The sequence below is a fragment of the Myotis brandtii genome, unplaced genomic scaffold, assembly GCF_000412655.1.
Source record: "Myotis brandtii unplaced genomic scaffold, ASM41265v1 scaffold333, whole genome shotgun sequence".
Classification (NCBI taxonomy): domain Eukaryota; kingdom Metazoa; phylum Chordata; class Mammalia; order Chiroptera; family Vespertilionidae; genus Myotis; species Myotis brandtii.
In genome coordinates, this window is record NW_005362842.1 from 2,101,498 (window position 1) to 2,119,397 (window position 17,900).

The 17,900-nt window shown below is 42.1% G+C and overlaps 1 protein-coding gene across 1 annotated transcript in view; it reads left to right on the forward strand.

Moving 5' to 3' along the window:
• Positions 1-17,900, forward strand: part of PTPRT (protein tyrosine phosphatase, receptor type, T) — a 694,385-nt gene that overhangs the window by 494,377 nt on the left and 182,108 nt on the right. The window contains exon 16 of the mRNA XM_014543700.1: positions 13,642-13,678. Within this exon, the coding sequence (XP_014399186.1) occupies positions 13,642-13,678 (37 nt within the window). The remainder of the gene's footprint in view (positions 1-13,641; positions 13,679-17,900) is intronic.

Genomic DNA, 17,900 nt, shown 5'->3' on the forward strand with positions numbered 1-17,900 from the left:
ATGACAGCACCAACTACCATCCCTGGCCACCCAGGCCGTTTCTTATTGATATTTAATATGCAATTACTTCTGTTTCTCACATGGCATGATTTCTGTATCTCTTCCATCCTATCTCCTGTTCTCTCATATACAGACTTAACATTATACTTCAGATATGGGTTTGCCTGCTACACTTGAACCACCCTTCTTCTCGTGATCATTTTCTAAGACATTATTTCTCAAACATCCCAAGATATATTTCTCACTTAGGGCCTTCACACAAGTGTTATTTTGCCTGAATCTCTTTTATTTATTCCTTGAAGAACTAATGCCTTCTCATTTTTCAGACTTCATCATTAATATCACATCCTCTGGAAACTCCCTACCTATGTTATCTAAGATTCATCCACACCAGTACTCACTTGCATGCTCACCTGTTCATTGTCTTTAAAATGCTCAGTGTTTTTAAATTGCACTTGTTTTTGCATAGTGTGTGCCTCCTTTGTTAGACTAAGCTTCAGGAGGTAGGAACTCTGTTTTGTTTGCTGCTGTATCTTCCATACTGAGTATAATATTTAACACATAGTAGATACTCAGCATCATTCTATGAATGAATGAATGAATGAATGAATGAGGTTACAACTTGTTTCTTGTTGTTTCTAAGTCTCAGTGTTCTCATTTATAAAATAGAAATACTTATTTGAGAGTGAATTGAAAAAAATCTTGAATACTGAAAGGTACTAAATAAGTGTGAGTACAGTCTGAATTTCACTGTAGCATGAGAGATGTGGTTCTGAGCTATTTCCACTATAGATGGATGAGCCCTAAAGGACTTTCCTTCTGTTAGAGTAGTAAAACTTTCCCCCAGCTGTCTCATCTCCAAAACTCCAGGCTTCTGGGCAGCCTTGATTTCCTCCAAATGGTACCCAGAGTAGCAGTCTCAGTTGTAAACAGTGGGTGGGTGCAGTTTTGTATTGTTTCTTTCCCACTCTTCCCAGAATGAGGTCTGCTGACTCTACTGTTCTCTGTTTCCCCACCATCATTAGCCATGATTGTGAAGTTGAAAGGACCGTAATTAACGGTTGAATGCAAAACAAGTGTGGCAAATTCATGCCGATATCTGTCAGAAGCCATCTCTTATGGAGCAATGCAGTTGTGTGTGTTCTTTTTATACAGAAAGAAAACTCTTTCCTGGCCATATCCTTGTTATCACATGGGGACACATTTCACCTGGGTGATGCCTCTGCCAGATGCTGAGCTAAATAAGTGAAGTGAGAAGGAAGGGTGACTATTGTTTGTAGTGTAATCACATTATAATAGTTGGGATAATCTAGGTAGAGCTAGCTTAGGGGGAAAAAAATCTGTGTCTGTGAATGAAGTGAAAGAAACTCTATTTAGTTGTGTCCAAGGACTTTTTAAAAATGTTTGCACGTGGATGGGTTTTCTATGGCATGGGGAGATGGAAGGAGCTGAGACTTGGACATCAGACTGGGCTTTGAAGTATGGCTGTGACTTAACATCTCAAGATATATTATGTGATTCATGATCTACCTCCCCAAATTTTGGGGAGAGTAAATGACACAATGCATATAAGGCGTCTGTGGCAGTTTATTGTAATATTTGTTCTCTTTCCCCTTTCCCTGGGAAGGGGGTGGAGTTGGAGCATCCCTACCATCCACATCTCTCATGCCAATTTGTCCAGTGGGCTCCACATGGAAGCACATACCTTCCTAACTCTGGAAGACTTCCTGAACCGTGTCAACAGCTGTTGACTGTCCTGACTTACCCATGTTTTGCAACCCCACCACAGGCTTTATTCTGTTTAACTTTTCATACATGGTGTAAAGCCTGACAGCTGTTCCTATTGAATCTTTTAACATAATTGATCTTGTCTTTTGGGTATGATCTTGCCCCTCCCAACCCCATGTCCTCATGTTGTAAATGTTTCCCTCCATGTCCCGCGTGGTTCAGGGTTCAGGATCTGGAAGAGGAGCCGCACACAAATGAAAAAGACAAGAGATAATTTGGGAATATTGGGGGGCCAGGCGGGTAAGTCCAACTCAAGAGGAAGGACTTCCACTGATGCTCAGGCCGCACCGACCTTTTATAGTCAGAGGTAAAAAAGGCAGTGGTTACCATAGTTACACAGTTCTTGTGAGTTTCACCTGTTTTGACCATAGTTACACTTCCTGCACTTCCCTCAGCCCATTAGCTTCCCAGGTAAGATCTGGGGAGTGTTATAAGGTCAAGCCTAATTATGCTAAGAGGACTGAGCCCTCTAAGCTGGGACTTGTTTGTGACTTTGCCAGCAGGTCAGTCCGAGGCTCAACCCTATATCGGTTCCCCACATCCTCATTCTCTTTTTAGTTTATTAACAGTTCACATGTCATGTAAGGAAAGTTCAGATGGGCCATGGAATAAGGAGGTGTGGGGGACCCACACTCAAATGAGCTAAGACCGCACACAATAACTCCTGGCTTAGGATAAAGTTCTAACCACTTATGCTGTAGTAACAAACAACCATGAAGTCTCAGTGTATTACCAGAAAAATATGTCATTCCTCCTACATGTCCTCAGTGAGTCAGCAGAGGGCTCTGCTTATCATAGTCACACTGGAACTCAGGCTAATGAAAAGTCCATTTGACACGTGCTTTCACAATCGCCAGGGCAGAGAAAGAGAAATGTGGCAAGTAGGGTAACTGATTCTAAAAAGCTTCCACATAAAAATGATATGCAACACTTTCACATTCTATTGGCCAAGGCAAGTCATGTGGCCATGCTTAACTTCCAAAACTGAGGCAGTACATTCCAGCTATGTACCTACAGGGAGAAGGGGGATATGTGAGAACATCCTAATGACCACCACACTCCATCATCACACCTAAGCTTTCCCTTCAAGTTCCCATAACACCCAGAATCTATCTTGAAGCATCTATGTAGCTCCTACCACAAGTCCTGAGGACTTTCTATTATTGAGCACCTGCTGTACCCCAGACAGTAAGCAAGGTGTTTTCACCTATCCCGTGGTCGGCAAACTGCAGCTCGCGAGCCACATGCGACTCTTTGGCCCCTTGAGTATGGCTCTTCCTAAGCCTTAGGAGTAACCTAATTAAGTTAATAACAGTGTACCTACCTATATAGTTTAATTTTAAAAAATTTGGCTCTCAAAAGAAATTTCAATCGTTGTACTGTTGATATTTGGCTCTGTTGACTAATGAGTTTGCCGACCACTGAACTACTCCTAACTAGTCTCACAGACAAAGTGACTCCATTTAAATCAGTGACTGTATGGACTGCCAGGAGCACCCTGGGATCTCACAGAGCCTCAGTTACTCCCTGCTGAAGGACTTTTTTTTCATCTTTATTGTTGAAAGTATTACATATTTCCCCCTTTTTTCCCCATTGACCTCTTCTAGCCCGTCCCCACCCCAGGCCTTCCCCACACTATTGTTTGTATCCATGGGTTATGTACATATGCAAACAAGTTCTTTGGTTGATCTCTTCCCACTTAGCCACCCAACCCTGCCTTCCCTCTGACATTGGACATGAAGGGGGACTTTTAAACAGCTCTCTCTCTCTGCCTCCATGGAGATATGGTAAAAAAACATCAAATGCCCCCTGGAATACTGTCCCACCTTGAAAGACAGGGGTTCTTCTAAGTCTCCCATGCAGTGTGGTGAGAGGCTTTAGAGAACTTCAGATCTCTCCCACCCATCAGTGGTGGAGCCAAGGTAACAGAAAACTGAACCAAATGCGTACACCCTTTTTCTGACTTGTTGGCATAATCCTCTTAGGAGCATATTTCTGGGTTTTATTAGCTCTGTAGCAGCCCTATGGAAGTGGAGAAGAGGACTGAAATAGATATTTGGAATCCAAGGTTGTCATCACAAGCTTTGTATAACCAATTCTGAAAGCCTTGGTGTGGCTTTTGTCAGCAGAGCCTACATTCCATGCCTAGGACTCCTTTCTAGTCCTCAGTGGAGCCTGTCTCCTGGGAACCACCAGCCCTCCAGGCCTCTGTTCTACCATTTGAGGCATCGCCTGCTCATGAAAGCTCTGAACTTCTGTTGACACCCTGTTGGGTCTCAAACACCTCCTTCCAGGTGAGAGGGAAATTCCCTGAGTGTCATCTTGTACAAATACCAAGATGAGCTCTCCCAGGTTGCTAATTTATTTTTTCACTCACGCACAGTTCCTACGGATTTTATTATCACGGTATGAGACCTGAGGGACCAAGAACATTTTCCTTTCAATGCAAATATACTTTAAACTCATTTGGAGAAGGAAATGAAGGTTACACAAATGTTGACAGCTGATAATCTTGTCAGCCTGAGTCTTGAGGCATCAGTGCTCCAGACTCTGTCCCCAAAAGGCTCATGGAAATAGCAACCCAAGTTTCCTTATGCAGCTTTCTGCCTCCATCAGGCCCCATCCAAACTGAGAATCTCCATGAAGTTCAGCCCAATTGGTCCCAAATGATGAAAAAGTGGGAAAATCTCTGAATTTGGAAACTGGATGCATGGGTTTCAGTACTGACTCTGCCATGTTTCAGCTACATGAACTGAGTACTAGACTCCAGTTTTCCCATCTGGCACGTGGGGATGAGATGTGTCCTCCCAAGCTCGCTGGGTCCTTGTGAGGAGGAACAGTAGGTGTGATTACTCTGCACATCCCTCAGCACCTCTCGAATGAAGGTGTTCCAAACATAAATATGTGTGTGCCAATTCAACATATGTGTCTATATACATACATACACATAAACATTTTAGCATGTGCATATATGCATGTATATATTTGCACATGTATATATGAATGTGTATCTATTTATATTCAGTTAAAGCAAAGTTTTAAAGTAGCTTTAGAATCTAAATGGAAGGAAAGTTATCATTGCACCTGAGGACTAGTATAGGTAGTTAATGAAATAGAACACTATCTCTTACTTTTGAGTTTCCTGGAAGCCAAGGCAAAAAGGAAGGGGTGTATGTCAGGTTAGTATAGCTTCTCTTACCAGATAGAAAGAAGGTTACCTATTTTTCACGAGAGATGCTAGAAGGGGGATTTATCACATATATGACATCATATAAATATATATATGACATCATATACATATACATACATATATATATATATAATGTGTACATATGTATGTGTATATATATGCATGTGTGTGTGTGACCATATATAAGGGGCCCTGAAGAGAAACCAGCTAGTATCATAATATCAAGTTTTCTCAAACACCCCATCAATGTTATAATACAATATTAAACTAGAATTTAATGGAGCTGTTTACACTCAAGGAATCTGTCTGTTTCTTGTGCTATATAATGGCCTTGGTGCTATTAATTAATGCCGTTAAATAAGATTAATGAATCTCAAGTTTCTTTCCCCTCAGAATTTTTAATGAATATGCTTAGTATGGAGTCTTTCCTATTTTCCTATTGCATAGATTGGCGCTGACCATCTATGTGACCTTACACAAGTGAATTTGACTCTCTTGAGTCTCATTCTCATTTGGACAGTTTTAATGTCCTTAGTATCAACTTTATAAAAATGTTTGAAAATATTAAATGAGACGATGTATAAAAAATTCTTATAATGGTGATTGGCAGGCAATAAACATTGCCAGCTATCATTATTAGAATATTATAGATGGTTTATATAAGGCAGAGTGTGGAGGTGCATGAAGGAAAGAACAAGCAAAATCTAGGGGTGCACAGAGATTTTTAACCTATCAATTAAATTTGAATAATTTGAATAGACTGTGGGCAGGATGCAGGAGGAGGGAGTTCAGGGAGGAAAAATAAAATCGGTGAAGTCCATATATACAGAGACACCAAGTGACACCCTGGATCCATTGAGGAGAGAAAAGTTTCAAAGGAAGGTTGGGAATGTTGCACTTATAAAAAGACAGGTGGAGAAGTGAGACAGTTCTTCTGTGGATTCTTCCCAGAGGCTGTATTTTGGTCAAGTTCCATCTTTTACATTGTTCTTCCCTCCAAAAACATTCCTAAGTCTTTCCTATCTCAGAAGGGTAGGTTGGCCAAAACACTTCAACTTCTATATCCATCCAGTTGTCACCAAGTTCTTCTGGTTCTACATTCTAAATTTCTCTCCAATCCATATATTTTTCTCATCTTCAGTGTCATCATCCTGGTCCTGAGTACCATTATCTCTTGCCTGGGAAACCCCAACAGCCTCTTAATTGGTCTTACCAAACCCATCCTTCCTTGTCTCAAACCCATTCTCCAACAAGAAGTGTAAATCAGTGTTATGTGTATCTTCATTTCCAGGACCAAGAAACCAAGCTGGATTTGAACCTGTGCATGTAAAAATGCTGTCATGATTCCATTCTGATCAGAGCACAAGCCTGCGTTGCAGGCTCGATCCCCAGTGTGGGCAGCACAGGAGGCAACTGGTCAATGATTCTCTCTCATCATTGATGTTTCTGCCTCTCTCTCCTTCTCCCTTCCACTATGAAATCAATACAAATAGATATTTAAAAATAAAATAAATAAAAAATGCTGCCAAGCAGTCCTGTGCATTCAGTGCCATGCTTCCTGCTGAGTCATAACCCCACAAAGTGGAATCTGACTTGACTGAAACCAGTGGGAGTCCCTAACAGACTCCAAATCCCTGACACATCCATGTTTTTCCCTCTCTCCCACCACACGTGGCCAGCCTCCATCCCCCTCTCAATCTTGAAACACCTGCTGGCCCTGCCATTAGCATCAACAAATAATGAAGAGCTGTACTAATAGCAATTATCATAATAAATTGGCCTCTGATTACATCTGTCACCTGAGAATTTCAAAGACTTTACAAACATCAATTAGTAATTACAGCTCAAAGGATGCTCACAGAGAGCAGGGATCATGGAGGTCAGGGAGGAGCTGTGCAGGGAGGCATGAAGGGCAGCTCTCACTGAGGCTGGCTTAGACCTGGGAGTCACCAGTCCCTGGTGCAAGGTCTAAACCTCTCTCCACAAGGTTCAGAAGAACCGTGCTTCTGACATCCCAATTAGGGGATAATTTGTTCAGCTGTTCTCCTGCTCCGTCCTGGTGCTGTGGATGGCAGGCATAAAAAGTAGTTTGGAAAGGGAGCTTACTGCCTGTGCAGTTGTCTTCTGTTGGCAGAAAAAGAAACTGAAGTCCAGAGTGGGGAAGTGAGCACAACGATGATGATGACATTGATGATGATGATAAAAATCCATTCGTTTATTAAGCAAAATCTAGTCTGGGGGGGTGGACATACAGATAAATAAGATATAGTTCCTGCTCTCAGGGAACCCAAAGTCCAGTGGGGAAGACAGTTATGAAAGCAACTATGCACAATAAACTGTACCAGGAATCCCATTGGTGGAATACCCAGTGTGCAGCTGGAAGCTTAGGGTGGAGGGGATGGGGGAGTGCTTAGCAAAGTCTCATAGAAACGGTAACATTTGAGCTGCATATTGAAAGATAAGTGGGTATTTCCCAGGCAGACAACAGGGCAGAGGACATGGCGTGTGCTGCAAAGGGAGTTCCTGGGCAGAGGCCCAAAGGTTGGGAAGAAGGGGTGGGGTTGGTTCCAGGATATAGAGAGAAGGCCGGACAGAGACAGAGACCAGATAAAGGGGACGAGGCCTTGCATGTCATGCAAAAAGCTTGGAATTTATTCTGTTGAAGGTAGAAAAAAATCATCTTGTCAATGATCCTAATATATATTTATTACAATAATATAGCTATTCATGTGTAGTCTTTGCAACTTTCAGGCACTTGTGCACTCAAAATTTTGTTCAACCCAGAGAGATGTGCGGAAGGTATTGCTACTATTCTGTAGATGAGGACACTATAACTTTTTAATTTTTTTTTTTACAAAATTAAGAGATTCATATGTGTTTTATTTCCCCTTATTATATAGAAAATATAACATACTATAGATACCTGGAAATCAATTTTTTATTCGTTCATAGAGGTCTTCCTCATTTTTTATAGCTTACATAGTATTCTATTATGTAGATATACCTTAATTTATTCAGTCACTCTCACAAGTGGACATATAGGTTGTTTAAAATATTTCTCCATCGCAAACATTTCTGCAATAAAGGAATGTGTACATATGTATTTCATATTGTTGGAGGTGTGTCAGAGAACATTCCCAGAAGAGGGACGGTTGGATCAAAAGGTGAACAAATCGGTAATCTTCATAGATAGTAGGGGGCATGCAGGAGGCAGCCCATCAATGATTCTCTCTCATCATTGATGTTTCTATCTCTCTCTCTCCCTCTCCATTTCTCTCTGAAGTCAATAAATATAGTGTTTGCATGTTCATGAGGACAGTGTACTGAAAGAGCAGGAGTACTGCCAGTAGCTGAAACCAGACTCAACATTTGAGAACTTGAAGCAACCTTACAATATCTAAAATGGCCTTCTGCATTCCTTTCTCTGCCATTTGATTGATGGGGAAAGTGAGTACAGAGAGGGGCAGTGACTTGCTTAATACTGTCCAGCACTAGCAGGACCTTGGGTAGAAGCAGGTCTGAACAGAAGCACAATAGTGAGGTCATTATATTTTACCCCAAGGTGATATATACCTGTGTGCAGATTTGCAAGTCTGGCATAGTAAGTGGGTATGAATGAGGTTAAAATTATGGGGAAGCCCAGCTGTCCTGGCTTAGTGATTGAGCATTGACCTATGAACCAGGAGGTTATGGTTCAATTCCCGGCCAGGGCACATGGCCAGATTATGAGCATGATCCCCAGTGTGGGGTATGCAGGAGGCAGCCAATCAATGATTCTCTTTCATCATTGATGTTTCTATCTCTCTCTCCCTCTCCCTTTCTCTCTGAAATAAATAAAATTATTTTTTAATTGTTAAAGCAATAAGTTTTAAAAAATGATGGGGAAATGAAATTGTGTTGTAATGTGAAGATAGAACAGAAAATATGAAATGTTTCTCCTCTTTCCAAAGCCTTACTCAATCAAAGCACACCAAAAAAAATAGTACTCATTTCCTATTTATGGAACTGATTGGGGACTTTGGGCATGTGCATACTGGCCAGACTTCCCATACAGTAGGATACAAGACTTCAAGCATGTTCCAGACTTGCTTGCTAACAGTTCAGTAACCCAGAAGGTCAAGAGAGTGACTCAGGACTTTGTTTTTCTGTACTCGTGTCTAACCAACAAAGACAAATTGGTTATGGAATGAAAAGTGTCAGGAACTTGGAAGAAAGAGTACATGTCAGTGTCATGTTTGTGAGAGCCAGGGAGAGTTAAGCATAATCAGACATGATTATGAGACAAGATTACAGAGAACGGATTTTAAGAGATGTGTGGTAGAGGAGGTGGTGTTGGGAAATGGCCCAATTTCATGCATCAACTGTGGAAAGGAAGATGATGCTAATGAGAATTAGAAAGTTCTCTCAAATGACTTAGTGGGGAAGAGAAGGTAGTAAGTAGAATAAACCATAGCAGCTACTCAGGATTCCCTTTGATGTAACACACTTTAAACTATCTTTAAAGTTTAAAGATATATATTAGTGGCCATCTTTGCAGGATGAAGTGACGCAGGGGAGCATGGATAAGCTTCTGAGATGCTGGCAATGTTGGGTGTTTAGATCTAGTTGCTGGCCATCAATGTGCATTTACTTATGAGAATTTAGCAAATTGTGTTTAAGATCATTATAACCATCTACATACATGTTATACTTCAAACTGATTGTGCGACAATTTTTAAGATTTAGTATATTTCCTTCAGAACTTATTTTTCAATGCTTATGTCTGCCTGTTGTTGTAATAAAAATTGTACTTTTCTTTATTCATTAATTTCCTTATGTGTACTATCCCATAGTAATTGCATAGCCCTATAATCATTTTTGTTAACAGCTTGGTAATACTCCACTGTGTGGGTAGGCCACAAATTCCTTTATCATGTCTGTAGGGCTAGATAGATGTGGTGCTCTTCATTGTCACGTTTATAAAAACACCAAACACCAGAACCTGCCCTGACCGGTTTGGCTCAGTGGATAGAGTGTTGGCCTGGGGACTGAAAGGTCCCGGGTTCGATTCCGGTCAAGGGCATGTACCTTGGTTGTGGGCACATCTCCAGTAGGGGGTGTGCAAGAGGCAGCTGGTCGATGTTTCTCTCTCATCGATGTTTCTAACTCTTATCCTTCTCCCTTCCTCTCTGTAAAAATCAATAAAATACATTTTTAAAAAATAAAATTAAATTAAAAAAATAAAAACACCAGAACCAACATCTTTGAATATAAAGGTTCACCATCCTACATTGAAGGTGATGCACTGAGAATAGATTCTTAGAGGTAAAGAGATTAGATTGATTCTCTTTAAAGTCTAGATATCTAGTTACAAATTCCCCCCAACAGTGTTGGCTCATCAAACCCTTGCCCACAGCTATATTCAACAATCATGCACAGAATTGGCAAGTTTTCTGATGTAGTATTTACAAAATCTTTTTTCTTTGTCTTAACATGAAGTGGGAGGTCCTGCTGACCATTTCTGGTCTCTTAGCACCTCCCCCATGAGACTCAGCTTCTCAGTGATGATCACTGTGGTACATGACGATTAGCCGATATTCTTCAGTTCTCGGCAGTTGTATTTTCCTTAACTATCTCAGGCTTCAGTTCACTGACCTTTTAACCAAAGAACAAAAATGGAAGCCAAGAAGATGTGAAGAAGTTTGCTTTTTCTCCAAGCATGAAAACAACAACAAAAAAACTAGTTTGATCACCTTTTTCATCATTTTTAAGTTTTAACTCATTTGTGACATAAGCTTTTTTGGCATCCTATGTAGAGAGTTCTACTCTATTTCTATCTTTTTATCAGTCATTCTCCCTTTTTTCCATATTCTGAATGTGTTTATTAAAAAATTTTTTCTTGAAATATAGCATACTTCAAATATCATGTGAACACCTCAAATGAATACTTCATATTTTTTTCACAAATCTGCATTTTTCATTTTATAAAGTAAAACAATTATTTATTTTAAAAAGGAACACTTTCAGTATAAGAACAGAGAGGAAAGAAAACACTTGTCCCAAAGAACAAGTCATGTCAACCCAACCTTCTTTCTTTAAGAGAGTTCTTGGGCTGATAGATTAGAGAAATACATTAGACAGAGAATCAGTCTCTGAAGTAAATTTGACCCTATTCCCAAGTTATTTTGTGGGAAAATGTAGCACTAACACCTGAGTGACAAAGCACTTGGGGAGATGAGTAACTAGTTCGATACTGATGAACAGATGAATGCCAACCTGGAAGAAGTATTCTAGTGCATGCCACAGAGCTCTACCATTGGCCTTTTACAGGTTCCTACTTAATTAGTTATCTGGATGAAGTTCGAGAAAAAGTAGGCCTAAAAACTTGCAGATAGTGGAGAATATGGTGATAGGTTGTAGTAATCAGATGAGTCAAGGAAGATGGAAGGTAATAGTGTGTGTGACTGTACTTGAATTTCAGAAATACAACCACATCTGTAGATGTAGACGCAGGTAGATATATTTTGGTTGGAGGAGGGGGAGGAAGAATTGCAGGTTGTTGGCAAATTTATTGTGATCAATGATAAATTAGGATGTTGCTATGCTAATAGAAGCCCTGTATAAGTAAGGAAAATAGAAAAAAAAAAGTCACTAGCTATGTGATCATATGTTGACAAGACCACATGGAGATTGTTGCTTCCTTTTATAGTCCTTTCTCACTAAGAGGGACAACTGGAGGATGTCCTAGGATGAGTGGCTAGGATGATTCAAAGGCCTTAGATTCTTATCATATGAGAAATTGTTGAGGAACAAGAATGTTAATGAACTGAAAGCCATCTTACAATATACAGACATCTTTCCTATGCAAACAAGAGCAGACTGTCTATGGTTTAGGGCAGCGGTCGCCAACCTTTCGGACCTCATGGACCACCAGTGGTTCGCAGACCACCAGTGGTTTGCGGACCACCGGTTGGCGACCGCTGCTTTAGGGAACAGAATCAAGACCATTGAGGAGTCATACCTGAGTTTAATAGAAATAAAAATTTCTAGCATTCAGAAGTGTGCATAGATAAAATAGACTCTGCTGTAGACATTAGCATTTCTTCTCTATTTCTGAGTGCATGGGTGACTCCAGTAACCTCGCTAAAGTTAGGCATGGCCACATGACTGGTTCTAGCCAAGGAAACCCGAGTCAAAACTAAAGTGTTGCTTCTGATACAAAGTGTTGTATATAAATCAAGACTCTTCAGCCTTCTCTTCTCCTGCCTCAGTGAACACTGAAGCCTTGTGTTGAAGTGCAGGTGCCACTCAGCCTTTGTCTCTGAGTGATTACAATGATGAGAATCTCCCCAAACCACCATACTGCCCTCCCAGACCCAGCCACACACCTACATTGGACATGTAACTTGAGTGGAAAATAAGCCTTTGCTGGTTCTAGCCACTGCAGTTCATGGGTTTTGTTATATTTGCATAACCTTTTCTATCCTAACTAACACAAGTGCCTTCAAAATGCAATTGTTCCTATGAGTAAGCATTAGCAAGGCAACATTGTGTTCCTGAGACACACACACATTGCATTCTTTGTCTTTTATTTTTATTGCTACACTACATTCAGACTGTTGCCGGGGGCGTAACTTAGTGAACTGGAATTTTCAGATTGTTCCAGGACTTCCTGGGAGATGATCCTGATAAAATAGGCTAAGCTCATTATCTTCTGTAACTCAACTTCATGCCCAGCAACCCCAAAAATTTATGGATCCTGTCCACAGGGGACCAGCCAACAATGATTAGATAGTTCACTCTGCAAAGATTCTATTGCCACATAAATACACACATACAACATTATCTATGAAAACTGTGGTCTACCAGAGATCTCAGGGCCAAAGTAACTTTTTGAACATGAACTTCTCAGTTTGAATCTTAAACCTTCTTATTGGCAGGCTATTGCCACATGTCTGTTTCATTCTGTGCGTATAGATGCATTATTTACCTACTAGAGGCCCGATGCACGAATTCGTGCACAGGTGGGGTCCCTTGGCCTGGCCAGCGATTGGGGCTGATCGGGGCCATTTCACCCAGTCCCAATTGGGGCCAATTAGAGCCAGCTAGGGGGAGGGACCTCAGGAGGTTGGCTGGAGGTTGGTGGACCATGGGAGGTTGGCTGTGGGAGCGCACTGACCACTAGGGGGCAGCTCCTGCATCGAGCTTCACAGCTACCAGCCAGTCGTCCTGTCATAATGGTCACTTAGGCTTTTATATATAGAAAACAAAGTTTCCCAAGGATGCCCTTGGTTCCATCTACAAACCCATGGGTTCTCTCAGGAACCCATGCAGCTAAATAAAGCACACAGCATGCCATCATGTGTCCACTTAATGTTGTTGTTAAAGTTGTTCTCTGGTGGGCAATATCTGATATGTTTATACAGTGGTTTTGTCTGGGGAAGAAGCTTATGAGGTGATGTGAACCAGGAAGTGAAAGGAACAAAGTGTGTGCCTAGACTGAAAAGAAATGAAGAAACAGAATTAAAAAGTGATTCCAATGGGGGGAAAATGGAAAGGACACATTTAAAATTATAATTAAAAATACAAACTAATGCATATATATGCAAATATATATATTTTTCTTTATATAGCAAACCAAACCCACAACTAATTAACTAGAGCCTTACTTTTGTTGTTCACAGGAGACCAAAATCAACTGTGTTCGTCTGGCTACGAAAGGTATGTTGGCATGTTCTTGTCTGTCTTCAGCCATTCTTTAGTCACTTAAGTATTCCTCCCTCTAGCCACACAGGGAGAGTTTAGGCAACAATAACAAGAAAGAATTGTTATTTTTAGTGGAATCATTTGCATCTAGGCATTAATGTATACCTGACTGTGTATATATTAATAACACAGTGCCTAAATCATAGCAAGAGCTCAGAACATATTTGCTGAATCAATGGATGGATGAACTGGTACAATAATCAGTGGGTAATATAAATTTACTCAAATATTCTTCTGCTATATATTCTTGAATTTAGATCTTTGTTTATGTTGAAATTTTTAAGCATGTCTATTAAACCTATTTTATGGGTTTTGTACTTTATTCAATTGGCACATGGCTTTCAAAAATGAGGTGATTACTGTTGATGCCTTTAATAATGAGAAAAGAAACATGGCTTTGTTTTGTAGTTGGCATTTTCAACACTTCCTCCAAAAACTAAGGCAACATTGTTCAGGCTCATCACTTTTTGTTTTCCTAATTGTAATTGAATTGTCTGGCTCTTTCAATTGGTACATGTTTCTGTTTATTACTCTTTTTAAAAAATCAATGAATAGTTTGTTATCATTTAACCTATTACAGGGTTGAATGGTTAGATATCAGGTTTATCTTTTTGTTATAGAATTGCTATTTTTAACAGCTATCCTTCCCATATAAACACACCAAAATTGGGCAGTTCTATTTTGTTCCTTGCTTTTATTGACAGCATATACAGTTTTATAGGTTGCTTCCTTGGAAATGACCATTATAAATATAAGTATAAATATAGTCATAGATATAAAGTATAGATAAAAACAATGACCCAACTACATATATATATATAATATATTTGTTTATGTTGAAATTTTTAAGCATGTCTATTAAACCTATTTTATGGGTTTTGTACTTTATTCAATTGGCACATGGCTTTCAAAAATGAGGTGATTACTGTTGATGCCTTTAATAATGAGAAAAGAAACATGGCTTTGTTTTGTAGTTGGCATAACCCTGTTATGTTATATATTATATATATACATATGAATATATAGACACATGCACACATATAGAGAAAATGTACAGATATATGGGGGAGGGGAGACAGATTGAGACAGAGAGAAACTAAAAGAAAGAGAGAGGGGGAGGGAGGGCAGCAGGGAGGAGGAGAGAGAAGAAAAGAATATCTATGGTTATTTGGCAAACATGTGCCAAGACCAGCCAAACACAGCTTTTACAACCTTGAAGAAAATAAGATCAATTTGTAGGCAGAACAGAGAAGATGCAAGAGGAAGGAGAAGGCAGGGCACTAAGGGCTCATTGTAACAAGAACTCCTCCTGATTTCACAGAAGTCATGAGGGGTCGGCATGTCCCTAACTTATTCCCTCTAGGGAACTCAGGCTCCTAGACAGAAAGAAATAAAATACCCTTTGTGAGGAGGCCAGGAGAACTGATGGCCTGCAAGCAAAAGTGACACAAATCACAGTCTTGCAGACTTTTCCCCTGAAGAAAACAGATCACCTGGAAGAGGGACACCATCCATTGGGTAGCTCTAGAGCTCCAGGCGGCAAGCAGGGCACCTGGTGGTGTCCGGCTTACACAGGCAGCCAGGAGAGGGAAGCAACTTACATAGAAACCCTCCCTGTGATGTTGCTCCATGCTTCCCCTCTAGCTTTTGATTTCTAGACAAGGGAGGGTTGATGTGGTCGTTCTGCCCACCATGGGGTATGTGGGCATCTAAGGATACCCTCTGAGACATAGGCCACCTAACAAGTAGTTTGTTGGATCATATCTTAAGAATTGGGAACATGTGACTGGACAAGCAGTAGGTATATATGGGGACTCTGAGAGTGCGTACCACTATGCTTCCTGGGACGTTGAGGACCCACTGTGCGCGCACAGAGGCCCACCCTGGCATGCTGCTGCTGAGCCACCTTGCTGGTCTGCGGGAGAACTGAGTGGTCCTTATAGAACTGCAGCAGAAAGCTCTCACCTCTCCTCAGCACCCTTAGGTTTTCTCCTCCTGTTTGACCTTATAGATCACAGTCAACCTTATTGGAATGTGTGCACCTAGAAGGTCTGGAGGGATAGCAACACATGAATGAATGATATGTGCCCAGCTGGCCACACCCTGGAAGAGCTTGGAGGAGTCGGGAGTCAGAGTGGCTCTGAGCAGCCACACTGGGGTTTTCAGTTCACTGAGGGCTGTCACTGTGGCCCCGAGAGCAGGGCTCCAGCAGCACATGGGAACGGGGCAGGGAGCTGGATGATGTAGAATGCCCTCCACCACGGCTCAGGGAGGGATACCGCACAGCACCTATCAGATAAGAGGGCACTTGGTGACTGCAGAGCAAAGACAAGGGAAGGGAACCTGCGTTTGGTTAGTGTCTCTCTGGGCATGGCATTGCTAATGGAGCATCCTGGTTGATTAATGGCAAACCCCATCTAAATCCATGCACTGCCCATGGGGCCTCTGTATCAGGATCGAAGGCTAGGAATCAATATCTAACCTGTCTCTTTCCTAAATCAAATTTCCCTCTTTGTGGGTTTGCTGAAAACACTATTCTTTTTAATAGAGGAAAATACTATACCGGGAATCCCTCAGGCGCCGGGAGTATGGGAAGTCCCAGAGGCAGATTCCACGGGCCAACTGTTTCCTCCAGGCTCCTCCACCTCTGGCATTACGGCACCTTCCTCAAGTGTCTGCCAGCGGCTTCCAGCCCCTGGCGCGTGAGCTTCTGTGCAGGCTCGAGGCCAGGGCTCTGGTGAGAAAGCAGCTGCCTGTGTCCTGTCCCTGCCCGTGGTGACACCAGGCAGTGTGTGTGGTTAGTCGTGTGAGTCTCGCAGAACTGGAGGGCTGCCACTCCGAACGGAACAGCTCCGGACACACACGCAGGGTCATGCTGACCTGACCCCAGGCTCCGCGCATCTTCTGTGAGATGCCACACCTTGTCTGTGTGTCACGTCACTGTGTGTCTCTCGAATGGAGTGCTGCCCGGTTTGGAGGGTTGCCAAGAAAAGGACCTGCATTGGTTTTCTGTGGCTGCTGTACCAAAGGCGCACAGATTGAGTGGCTTAAACAACAAAATGTACTGTCTCACAGTTCTGGAGGCTACAAGTCCGCCATCAAGCGCTGGCAGGGTTGGTTCCTCCTTAGGGCTGTGAGGGCAGGATCAGCTCCAGGCCTCTCCCCGGCTTCTGGTCGTTTGCTGGCAATCTTTGGGGTTCCTTGGCTTGTAGAAGGACCACTCCTTAGATGCCCACATACCCCATGGTGGGCAGAACGACCACATCAACCCTCCCTGTGTGCATCTCTGTGTCCAAATTTCTCTGTACAAGAACACTGGTCATATTGAAATTAGGGACCCATCCGACTCCAGTATGTCCTTCTCCTATCTAATTACATCTGCAAGGGCCCTATTACCAAATAAGGTCACATTCTGAGGTACTGGGGGTTAGGACTTTAACATTTGAATTTAGCGGGGAGTCACTGTTCAACTCCAAATAGGAAGCATGCAGTTAGGGGCGTGTCCATGTGGTTCCCAACAGAGCCTCTGACTATTCGCCATCCACAGTGCGATCCCATAGCTTTCAAGGGTGCAAAGAACAAGAACCAGCCCTGCCAGGGTCTGGGGCATTAGAGGTCCAGCTTTGGCTGCTAATCCCTTCAAAGGTGAGTGAGATGAGGCTGCCTCAGGCAGAGGACCCCAGTCTGTAGCAGCAGGACCCGCCTAGGACCGGTCATGATGACGATGGAGCATCAGGTGCTGATCCAATCATGGTCTGGGGCCTGAACAGGCTGGGCTTCCTGGGGAAGGAACCAGCACTTCCCTTTGGGAGGAGCTCTGAGAAGGAGCTCCTCCATGTTAACCACTCATTTGCCAATCAGGTGTTGCCACGGCAGGAAGTTCCTGGCGCACGTAGGCACTCGAAAAACACCTGCTGAAATGAGTAAAGGCATTGGAGTCAGCATCTCACCGCAGCAAGGCTCAGAGGCCTTGGGGGTCTCCCTGGATCTTCCTGAAACTCAGCCGCATCCCATGTAAAGCGATCCCCATCTACCCGTTCACAGCACCTTTTGAACATACCTACTGCCAGTGGTTTGCTGATAGACCTGCTCTGTGTCAAAGAAAAGCCCTCATTTGTTGTCTTTGTGGATATTCAGGTGTAAATATCCCCTCCAGGTCCAGTTTCACATTGCCAAT